The sequence below is a fragment of the Brachionichthys hirsutus genome, chromosome 10 (genome assembly GCF_040956055.1).
Source record: "Brachionichthys hirsutus isolate HB-005 chromosome 10, CSIRO-AGI_Bhir_v1, whole genome shotgun sequence".
Taxonomy (NCBI): Eukaryota; Metazoa; Chordata; class Actinopteri; order Lophiiformes; family Brachionichthyidae; genus Brachionichthys; species Brachionichthys hirsutus.
The window spans coordinates 11476378-11488384 of NC_090906.1; the positions used below are offsets into that span (position 1 = coordinate 11476378).

General features: G+C 48.2%; 2 protein-coding genes across 2 annotated transcripts; both read left to right on the forward strand.

Moving 5' to 3' along the window:
* Positions 1-1565: 1565 nt before the first annotated feature.
* Positions 1566-4445, forward strand: shpk (sedoheptulokinase). The gene is made up of 7 exons (XM_068744939.1): positions 1566-1703; positions 1771-1912; positions 2201-2375; positions 2453-2605; positions 2732-2907; positions 3632-3835; positions 3920-4445. Exons 1-7 carry the CDS (start codon positions 1566-1568, stop codon positions 4312-4314), a joined length of 1383 nt encoding a protein of 460 aa, XP_068601040.1. The 3' UTR covers positions 4315-4445.
* Positions 4446-7444: 2999 nt separating this feature from the next.
* On the forward strand, positions 7445-12005 carry trpv1 (transient receptor potential cation channel, subfamily V, member 1; the record flags this gene model as incomplete). Its single annotated transcript, XM_068744386.1, has 15 exons — positions 7445-7653; positions 7933-8096; positions 8181-8333; positions 8418-8555; positions 8799-9097; positions 9353-9529; positions 9604-9759; positions 9825-9920; positions 10005-10075; positions 10532-10697; positions 10780-10846; positions 10983-11308; positions 11377-11498; positions 11725-11843; positions 11950-12005. Coding segments are annotated over exons 1-15 (2316 nt in total), but the record flags the coding sequence as incomplete, so codon positions are not given.
* Positions 12006-12007: the final 2 nt, after the last annotated feature.

Genomic DNA, 12007 nt, shown 5'->3' on the forward strand with positions numbered 1-12007 from the left:
GGCCTCCAGTGAAGAGCAACCGCCGTGATTTAAAGAATTTCTTCCATCTCCGTCCGGCCTTGAGAATGAGCAACAGGGACAGGAGAAATGCAGACAGGAAGTAAAAAATAAAGCCGTTCAGTCCAGTCAGCCCCAGGATGCCAGCCGTCGCTCCGGACAGAGCAGACACGGAGGTGCGGCAGTAGTCCAGCACCGCAGCGTTGCCCCGAACGGCCACTTCACTGATGAACTGCGGTCCCTCTCGCTTGGCTATGACTCCCGCCATCTCGCCTCTGGTTGGCTGGATCAGGTAGGTGCTGCTGTACCAAGAGAGATGGACACCTTGATCACGCACCATAGTACTAATGCACAAAATCCATTAGCTTATGACATGCTGTACAGTCCAACTTTAAATACTGACAATGAAATCTCAACTAGATAAATGAAAGACAGCTAAATTCAATTTCCCTACAGTACTAATATAATAAATATACATATCACGCAACTGACAGGTCACTGATAAACATGTATTTACTTGCATTTAGAACATATTCTAAAATGTTATGTGTGTTTTTTATTAAGTAGAAGTAATTGTTACTTCAACTTAACATTGGAAATGCTAATTCTTCGGGAATTCTTCCTCTACTGACCTCAAGTCAGTAGAGGTTTAAGGTTTAAGCACAGCCCTCACACATTATGATACATAAAATAATTTAAAAACGCCAGGTTTCAATACATCGAAGCCCCCTGATTTGAGTGGCAATAGGAAGAGTTTTCTGAGCACAAGGCAAGTATTTGAGCCAACATTTAGCAAGTTAGCAACATTTAATGCCTAACCCAAGTTACACATAAAACACAGTCAATAGCAAAAGCAGATGGATCTCTTTCCAACGGCTCACGTTACCTAAAACACACGCCCACATAAACTTCAGGATGCATTTTATTACCTCGATATAAGTTCATCACCACAAGAAAGGACACAGCAGCTAACATTACTAGCTAGCGCCTCAAGGTTCATGCTAGCACTAACGCATATTTGATACTCACCGGAAATAAACGCAGGGACTCGTCGGCGTCTCGCGGCGAGGCTAAAAAAACATAATCTGAGTAAGCAACTTTTCAGACACAAAAACAAGACTTAAAAAAAGGCAGTATCAGTTTATACGGTGCAGGAATAGCACATTCATTCTCGTCTATATGACACTGCTTAATGAAGATCGGCCATGTTTTTCGCAATGCATTCTGGGGACAGCGGCCGAAAACGGACGACGAAGTGGTGCGTTACAGGAACAGAAAAAGAGCAGGATATTTTAAACTCGCTCCGCCTTGGTGACATGTATGCTGATCCTGTATCAAGATACAGGATATTATTTTCAAATGTCATGCTACAAATAAGAAACAACATTTTTAAAGGCTGGGCAGTTTTTCTTTAGCATAATAACGCCAATTATTGCTAGTTATTACGACGTATTCGCATTGAAAGTTTACAAATTTCCGACGTTATTTCAGGCAACCACAATGTCCCTGAAATGACGTTCTTGTGCGGTCCAAAACTGTGGTGTAGTTCAGGTCTGTCTTAAAGTGTCATGTCTTCCTATATCCTGGGCATAGATGTTGGCACCACCTCGGTCAAAGCCGCTTTGTTAGAAACTGGCTCCAGATCGGTGATTGCGAGCCAAACTGCGCCAACTACGTCCGATATAATCGACAGTACCGGGATAAAGGCGAGTACGACTTTACTCAAATCCTGTGAAACTAGTTTCGGTGAACCCTGTCGACGTTTCCACGCAGGCTAAAGAGCAGCACACTGGCCGGATCATCGACACCTTGAATCGGTGTGTCGGCTCGTTGCCCAGAGACAAACTGCAGCATGTCGGCAGCATCGGGCTGTCCGGACAGATGCACGGCGTTTTATTCTGGAGAGGAAGGGCCGGTAAGATGACGCATGCGCACTGTGATAGATAGATAATGTGTTTATTATCAATTGTAAATTAATGTGCTGAGTGTAATTCTTCTAGATAAAATAATTTACGACTGTTATCAGTCTGTTCTGTCTCTAGAGTCCAGTTTAACTTTTTTATCATTAGTCCTATAATGTTTATCCAGACTCAAACTCAAACACTCATTGTTGTTCCTTTTCTGTCACCGGCTTGCCCTCTGCTGGTTGAAATGAAAACTTGCTATGAACATGTTCTGTTTTGATTTATTTTGCCTCTCGCAGGTTGTGATTGGTCAAACGGGGACTCCTTCACACCCAGAGGTGCCAGCCAGCTGATCACCTGGCAGGACGGCCGATGCAGCAGCGACTTTCTGTTGTCTCTTCCGAAGCCAGAGTCGCATCTCAATGTGGCCACGGGGTTTGGATGTGCTACAATCCTTTGGTACACGAGACACAGGTGAGCACACAGGTTTTAAAAGCTGCACGCCGAGCACACTTCACTTGAAACCCCGAGGGTGTGTGGCTTCTCTGCAGGCCCGGGTTCCTTGTGGACTTCACAGTCGCCGGCACCATCCAGGACTATGTGGTGTCCATGCTGTGTGGCTTGGATTGGTGTGCGATGACGCCTCAGAATGCAGCCAGTTGGGGCTTCTTCAACACTTCCAGCAACCAGTGGAATACGGAGATGTAGGTTCAGAGCTTCCTGTTTTAATAGCACCTCTCGCCCGTGTGCAAAATCCATGAATCTGTAACACGGCACAACACTGTGCCGCTGTGCGTAACCAACATAACGATTCACTCTGCATGCTGCAGTCTGAAGGAGGCCGGCTTCCCTTTGCACTTGCTTCCTCGGTGCGTCCTGTCAGGCGACTTGGCGGGACAGACGTGGTCTGACTGGCACGGCGTCCCTGCCGGTACTCCCGTAGGGGCTGCCCTGGGAGACTTTCAGTGCTCCGTCTACTCCTGCATGCGGGCAAGGACGGACGCAGGTGAAACAGGAAGTCCACTCGCCTCTCTGAGGCTCGGGGTAACACTTGATGCGCGCACTTATGTTGAAAGAATGCAGTACAGTCCGACCGTAATGTCTTTGGTGTCCATTAGATGTCTTCTGATAATGCTGCGCTGTGGTACTGTCTTCCGTTTCCCTCCATCCCCTCCATATTTCTTCTAGTGGAGGAGACGACCTCAATCGTCTCATTTCATTTCATTTCATTTCATTTCATTTCATTTTCTAACCGCTTATTCCGTTATCGGGTCGCGGGCCAAGCTGGAGCCAATCCCAGCAGTCAATGGGCGAGAGGCAGGGGACACCCCGGACAAGCCGCCAGTTCATCGCAGGGCAACACAGAGACAGACAACCAGCCACACACACACTCACACCTACGGGCAATTCAGTGTCACCAATCAGCCTAGGCTGCATGTTTTTGGTGGCGGGAGGAAGCCGGAGAACCCGGCGAGAACCCACGCAGACACGGGGAGAACATGCAAACTCCTCACAGAATGGCCACAAGCCGGAGACGAACCTGCGACCATCTCGCTGTGAGGCAACAGTGCTTACCACTGCGCCACCGAGCCGCCCCAATCGTCTCATCTACAGACAAAATAAGTGTAAAAAAAACCCCAAAATGTGCATCAAGTGTGATCCTGCCTCCTCTTGCATGTCCCGGTCTGTGCTGGTGTTTCATGAGTCGTAACGACTGTTTGTATCCGTAGTTCTTAACATCAGCACCTCTGCTCAGTTGACCTTCGCCATGCCGGCTGACTTCAAACCTCCGGATCATCCTCCTCCTCCTCCCTCCTCCGTCTCCTACGTCCCCTATTTCAAAGACTCCTACTTGGCGGTGGCGGCTTCACTCAACGGAGGGAATGTGCTGGCCGCTTTTGTGGAGATGCTCGCCGCCTGGTTGAAGGAGCTCGGTATGAACCTCTACTGCAGGACTGATCACAATGATCAAATGTGTTTAATCCAAATATTGATCCACTCGTCCTCGTCTCTGACAGGCACGGAGCTCAGTGAGACATGCTTGTATGAGAAATTGATTCACTGTGGTCTGGGTCAGGAGTCGAGCGACCTCAGGGTGAGTCCTACCCTCCTGGGAGAGAGACACGACCCTCTCTGTCTGGGTCGAGTCGCCAACATCTCCGCCGCCAATCTTTCTCTGGGTCACGTGACCAGAGCGCTGTGCCACGGAGTCCTGGACAACCTCACCTCCATGATGCCCGCGGAGCGTCTGCGGCAGGCGGGGGTCCGCAGGATTGTGAGCAGCGGAAGCGCCGTCGTCCGCAACGAGGTCCTCAGGCAGGAAGTGGAGAAGGCGTTTCCATTCGCGGTCGAATACGGGCAAGATGCCGATTCGGCCGTCGGCGTCGCCATGGCCCTCAGTGACCTGCGTTGAATTGGAATCATGTTTTCATCTCAGCAGAATGTTATTTTTAGCCTGAGTAAAGATTAAAAGTGCATCCTGTGAAGCATATTCACCAAAAAGATTGATCGACAAGGTGAAATGTACAGACCGGAGCTACTAATCCCCATTAAAGCATTCCATTTCGGTATGACTGAACAGCTTGTGGTAATGGAGAGGGAATTCTGTCTCCATCTCGTGTTTTGCAGCTTATTATTGTCACACCATTAACAAGAACCATTCCAGCAGTTTTAGAATCACCATCATTGATTCGGGCTTACAGTGATAGCTTTTTCCTGGAGCTGCCAATGGCAAATATTCTCATTAGACATGACGGGAGAGAATATTATCCGCCGACAGCGACCTCATCGCTAAGAGTTCACAGCGGCAGGAAACATCAGTCTTCCTCCTGCAGCATCTCCTGACCACATCTGCCTCACGACCTTTGATGCTTGCACAACGGAGACGCTGGGTTTGAAACCGACACGAGCAATGAGGAGGGGAGCTTCGTGCCACTTTGCACCATTCGTAATCTTCCGTTCGGAATTCCTGCTGCTCACCGAGGGCGTAAAATGTCCTTAATTGTTGTCGTTATTTATGTTAATTTAGCTTTAAGTGTTTATCAGCGTCTCCTCTGCTGGCGGGTTTTTATCTGATCCGCCTGCCGTTGCTTCTCAAGACAATAAAATAAGTTGTGTGTGTGAAATATAGATTTTAACATCAGATGAGGGTCGATCGAAACAAGCATTTCAGATGGAATATTTCTAGCTGCGATGCTGCTGACATCTCCATCTTTTTTGTATAATAACTAAGTGGAATTAACGAATGTTATTATATGGAAATACAATTGTTACTGTGCAAAAGGCAGTTGACATTTGTGCTGCCAATCATTCATTATAATCGAGCAAAGACTTTTCTTTATTGTTCTGGATCACCCGATGCAATAAGATCAAGGTACAAATAAATCAATGCTCATTATCTGTCACAGATCTGGATTCTTTTCATCAATGTGAGTTTAGAGTCGAGCTGGGAGTGCACCAGGGATCAGCTCTGAGCCTCTTTTTGTTTGCCATGGTGATGGATAGACTAACAGATGAGATGAGACAGGAAGCTCCTTGGAATAGGATGTTTGCAGATGACATTGTGATCTGCACTGAGAGCAGGGAGCAGGTGGAGGAGAATTTCGAGAAGAGGAGGTGAGCAGGAGTAAAACAGAGTAAATGTGTGTAAATGAGAAGGTCCCAGGGGGGACAGTGAGGTAAGGAATAGATCTAAACAAGGTGGAGGACTTCAGGTACCTCGGGTCAACGGTGCAGAGTGATGGAGAGAATGTGGAAAGGAGGTGAAGGATCGTGTGCAGCCAGGCTGGAACGGGTGGAGGAAGCAGGCAGCAGCTCTGTAACCACAAGTCAATGGCAGGAACACAGCTGTGCCACGAGCGCACACACACACACATGTGGTCAAACTGAAGAAGGGGAAGATACGGCTTACAGGAAGCATGTCAGGAAATGTGATCGCTGGAACGAAGGCGACTTAAACGATAAATAATTCACAAGCTGAAGGGTAAGATGTTCATTTATGAAACATATTTTCCAGACAGACACAGAGAACCTCATTTTTAAATGTTATGAATAATTAGAAGAAGGAAATATTGAAGGAAGGATAAATTGAAGCGGCTCTGTGGCTCCTCGCTCTGAACATTGTTCGTTTTGCCCGTCCTTGTCCACACGTCTCGCTTTCCTTGGCCTGAGTAGAGATGGTCAATACAGCATCGCTTTAAGCGCTCAGGCTTCCAGTAATGGGCTCTGATATTCTCCAGGGCGTGTCACTTTATCTCGCGCTGGCTTGATGCTGCTTGTGTGAAGCAGCATCTCATGGCGAGGACACAGTGAGAACTGTCTGCAGGACATCCTGCTGGTTACTGCTGTTTGGTTTCTGAAGATCGGATTTTTATTTATAAGAACAATCTGGAAAAGGAAATCTGCTTCCTGGTGAGTGAAACTGTATGTAATGGGTTTTTTATTTCAGATCAATATATTGCCTTTTGTTACTGAAGAACATCAATCAATGTAATGGGAGGAAAATAATGTTTTATTCTAAAGGCATGATTTTGTGACGTGTTGTATATTTTGTTTCTTATTTTGTGACCTTTAATGAGGACGTGAAAAACAACAACGTGAGAAAGGCGAATGGGCTTTTCTTCTCACACTGACGCTGTCTCGTGATTTTTTACTGCAGTTTTCTATTCAAAAAAACAGTTCATGAATCAATATGTGCATAAATATTACAGCAGAGACTCAAAACACTTAAACAACAAAGAGATTTTAAGATGCTGTATTTCTTATCTGGTCCACAAAAAGCAATTAATTCACTCAGACGTGCTACGATTAAATAATTGCATTAACATTTTGTTTTGTTTTTTGCATTGTGAAAAATGTTTTATGACAACAAAATGTGCGCACTTTTCTGGTTTTCGATACATTTTGTCCTGCCGGGTTGTGTATTCCTCTCGTCATGCAGAAGCAGTCTCACACAGTTATGAGTCACTAATTCCTCATTTCATGGCTGGAAAAAAAAAAGGAACAGAAATACACCAAAGATTAGGTTCCCGTTGTTGCTCCAGAGATCTTCTTTCCTTCCTTCAAAATGCTTTTTCACTGGGATCGGATACATTTTGCTCTGTGTCGGTCTAAAAGTATAAGTAATTCCGCCATTCTACAAAGAAATGGACGATGTGGGCACTGCTTGTTCCTCCTGACATGGAAAACTTCCTCTAAATATGTTCCTTTGTTGGTGGCTGAGGCAGAGACATCACATGCCTGAAAACATGTCTGTTCCGCTGAAGGCCAGAGAGGTGACTCCCCGTGACGAACGTGTTTCAGATGCAACCGAAATAAGCAAATGTCTCACATTATTAGGGGTTTTTATGAAAAGTATTTTATATGATAGAAATGCATTTTTGTTCTACTCCTGTTCCCCCCCCCCCCCCCCCCCCGTTAATCATTCTAAGTGCACTGGAAAGCACCAGTACAAAGACAGGGAAGGTTTCTACACTTAGAAATCATTGAAACAAACCTTTTAATCGTCAAATATTGCTGCATGTCTCTGCAGACTACTGGAGGCCGAGATGAAAAAGTCGGAGATGTTCGGTTTCACGCTGGAGGCGGACGACAGGACGGACGAGGACAGACAGAGGAGGAACGATGCGGAGAGGGCGGCGCTGATTTCCAAGAGCTTTGGCGAGGACTCCCCCATCACCGTCATGGACACCGATATTCAAGAGAAAATGGAAGAGACCAAACCTCAAATTAGATATAACCTTAATTTTGACACGTGAGTCTTTCCCATGCACAGATAAAATTATCTCTACCTTCTTTAATGCTCATTATATCCTGGATCTGTCTTATAAAGGTGCTTAATGCTGAACCTTCATTACCGCAAATAAATATTCAGTTAATACAATAATAACCGTGAAATGATTATAATTATATTACTGTTAGTTAATGCTTGTTATTGTATTAAGTAATGTTAATAGCAACTTCACAAGCTGCTAAATACCCTATAAAATATCTTCACTACTTCACGCATTCATTAATGTGCTGTTTTTTACAGTGTTACTGCTGCTGGGTTATCTGTTGTTTCCAGGACTCAAGGTGACGTCCAGAAGTTTAATATCGAACGGCTGTTTGACGCAGCGGCCAGCAGGGACGTCCGAAAGCTGGCAGGCCTGCATCGGTACCTGGAGAAGAACATGAAGAGACTCTCCGACTCTCTGTGTGAGTGCTAGACCCATGATGCAACAGCAGCACCAGATGGTAAGCCGCCGTGCGCCTGATTCTCCGAATGTGTGGCTGCTGCAGATAAATCCTACGGCAAAACGGCACTGATGAAGGGTCTGCTGCACCTCAAAGACGGCAAGAACGAGACGGTGGAGCTCCTGATTGATATTTCAGAGAAGCTGGGGGACATTCAAGACTTCATCAACTCAGAGTACACCAGCAGCTACTATAAAGGTGGACATGCCGTGAGAGGTGGCAGCCATGCATCCGTCCTCAAACACGGGTGACGCAATGACACGTAGACGGTTCTCTGTGCAGGCCAGACAGCCCTCCACATCGCCACTGAGAGGAGGAGCATCTCCCACGCCAAGCTGCTGGTCAGCAAAGGAGCCGACGTTCACGCCAAAGCCTGTGGAACGTTCTTCCAGCCACACGATGGAGCCAGCTTCTATTTTGGTGAGTCCATCCTGCTGCAGGGAAGGGGGTGAACCTCCAGACGCAAAGATCATCTACTGGGGAGATGAGTCGCAGACCTCTGGTCTTAGTTTGACTCGAAGCTGATTTCAGACAGGATTACAGCGCAAACGTGACATTTTCTAGCTCAGGATGCGACAAGCAACCCAGTCTGGTGTCGATTTATAATTTACACGCACAAAGCATTCGATCTTTAACCTTCAACGCTGTCTGCATGGCCCTCAGGCGAGCTGCCTCTGTCTCTGGCAGCCTGCACCAACCAGCCTGACATGGTGGACTTCCTCATGGAGAACCAGTACCAGAAAGCGGACGCCAAGCAGGCAGACTCCCACGGCAACACGGCGCTGCACGCCCTGGTGGTGGTGGCCGACAACTCTGCAGACAATACGGAGTTCGTTGCCAGCATGTACGACCGGATCCTGAGGAACGCTTCCAAATGTCACCCGAAACCGAATCTGGAGGACATCGAGAACAAAAAAGGGCTGACACCGCTGAAAATGGCGGCCAAGACCGGCAAGATCGGGGTAACCACGAGAAGATGAACTAGTTAATGATGCAGAGTGACCGGAGGAAGAGCCTGATCAAAATGCTATGAGGGCCCAGGGCTAAAAAGCTGCCATGCCCCCCCCCTGAGAATATTACTTTTTGGGGGAAGGGGGGGGGGGGGGGGGGGGTCTTCACTCCTGCAAGACAAATTTGCAGTTTCAGCTGTAACAATATTCCACCTGAATAAAATGGAACAATCCACAAACATATTTTCCTCTCCTTTTTTTCTGCAGCTTTTTTCCCACATCCTAAAACGGGAATTCTCCGACAGCAGCAGCACACATCTGTCCCGTAAATTCACCGAGTGGGTCTACGGGCCCGTCACCTGCTCCCTGTACGACCTGGCCTCTCTGGACTCATACGAGGACAACTCGGTGTTGGAGATCCTGGTCTACGGCAGCAACATCCCGGTGAGTCCCGGCACGGCGAGCCCGCCGGCGTCCTCCTGTCCTCAGACGTCCCCTCTCCTGCTGTTTCTTTACAGAACCGCCACGAGATGCTCCAGATAGAGCCGCTGAACCGGCTGCTGCAGACCAAGTGGAAGAGGTTCGCAGGGGGGATGTTTCTGTCCAGCTTCCTGGTCTACCTTCTGTATCTGGTCCTCTTCACCGCTGTGGCCTACAATAAAAAGGAGGAAAAGGTGAGCCGCCTGCCACAAACGGGTCGAGTGTCAGCGCTGACGTCGTTTCCTTCTCTGCCTTGCAGACTCCCTTTACCCTCGAGCGTTCCGTCATGGGTTACCTCTACCTCTCAGGCCAGGTGTTTCTGTTGGTGGCCAACTGTTATTTCTTTTTCACAGGGGTACGTTACAGTCATCCTTGTATTTTCCCACCGTGGCTGTGTCTGAATAAAAACCTTATCTGACACCCCCCCCCCCCCCCCCAGATCATCGACATAAAGAGGAAACGTCCAAAGCTGCAGACGTTGCTGATCGATGGCTATTACGAGATCCTTTTGTAAGTACCGTCGTCTGTGCATTTTTTCTATTGGTGGACAGTCCCGATTTAAAAAAGGAAACACCTTTTTAAAACAATTCATTTGCACCCAATTTTGCTCTTTGTCTAAGTAGCCTGGTGCTAGCGGTATACAGTATATATTTTTTAGCTTCTCTAACGATCAATATTTCTCAAGCTCAGCATCTTTCTGGTGTGATCTGAAATGAGACTTCTAAAGGAGCATTAACGAACACGCCTCCATTTTGATGACATCACAAAGGGCCGATGCCTTTGCTGTCCCCGCTGCAGGGAGAAGTTTAACTTTACAGTGCTTGAAAGACTTCAGCTGATAAATAAACATTAATGTGAACATTGAGACAGAATAAAACAGTTTTTTATGATGAAAGCATCTTTAACCCTTTCCGTAACGATCGTGAACTTGTCGAGGCTTACAAGCTGCCGCTCTGCCGGCTGTAGTTTTTTCCAGGCGACCCTCTTCCTGGTCTCGGCCGGCCTGTACCTGAGCGGGCATCAGGAGTATCTGGGCTTCCTGGTTCTGTGTCTGGCTCTCAGCTGGGTGAACATCCTCTACTTCTCCAGGGGCGACTTGCACATGGGCATCTACAGCGTCATGATACAAAAGGTAGCCCCCCCCCCCCCGATGGGCCCCACGGTCGCTCAGCGGGAACGAGCAGACCCCCTGAAGCCCTCTTTCTTCTTCTTAGATGATCCTCAGTGACATCATGCGCTTTCTTTTCGTCTACGCCGTCTTCCTCTTCGGATTTTCAGCCGGTGCGTCTCCCTCTGTGAATAAAATCAACATTTACAGATCAGAAAATGCAACTCGCGAGGTAATATTGATCTGAAAAGTGGGCCTGCTGAGGTGCAACACGACTACGGCCTGTCATTTGCTTGTATCTCGCCCCAGCGGTGGTCACCCTGCTCATCGAGCCTCCAGTGAGAAACGCCACCAGGGGTCGGGCGGGTTTATTCCAGACCCTTGACCCTGGGACGGAATGCGTTAAGCCCAGCTTCAGAAACATCTCCTACACCACGCTGCAGCTCTTCAAGTTCACCATCGGCATGGGCGACATGGAGTTCACGGAGAACTACAAGTACAAGGAGGTGTTCTACGTGCTTCTCATCGGCTACATCATTCTCACCTACATCCTCCTGCTCAACATGCTCATCGCTCTCATGAACCGGACCGTGGAGAGGACCGCCAAGGAGAGCACCAGCATCTGGAACCTGCAGGTGCGGAGGGTTGAGAGGGGAACGCGTGGGCAGCTGTGGCTTGACGGCTTGCCTGTCGGTGCTTTCAGAGGGCCGTCACCATCTTGGACATGGAGAAGAAGCTGCCCTGCTGTCTGAGGCGCCGGTTCCGCTGCGGGGTGGTGAAGAACCTCTGCGCCGCTCCCGGAGAGGACCGTCGCTGCTGTTTCAGGTTCGCTGCTTTGCAGACAGTGTAGTCAGACGTGCTGCAAAAGGCTTCATTGATAGAGGCCTGTGGACACCCCGAGATGACGCATCACGCCACCTGAAACTACCAGAGCAGGGGAGATGCGCTCACTCCTAGCTGTGCTCTTCACTGATTTGCTTTCTCCGACAGCCGATTGACGGCCGCTACAGCAGACAGTAATTGGAGCAACGTGTCCCTCTTGTTGTCTCAGAGTGGAGGAAACCAACTGGAACAAATGGAACATCAACCTGGGCAAAATCAATGAGGATCCCGGATGCTGGGATCCCGCCCAGCCTGCCGGCTCAGACGCCGTGGCGAGCAGACCGAGAGGTGCAGAAACCTGAACGGGTTCAAAAAAAAAAAAAAAAAAGCACTTTCAGGCATTTTCTTTGTGACGCTTCTTTGTGACACGAATGTTTCTGCCTTTTCTCCACAGGGAGGAGCTGGAGAGGCTTTTTCACGGAAAGCAGTCGGCGTGGGCAGACTTATCAGAG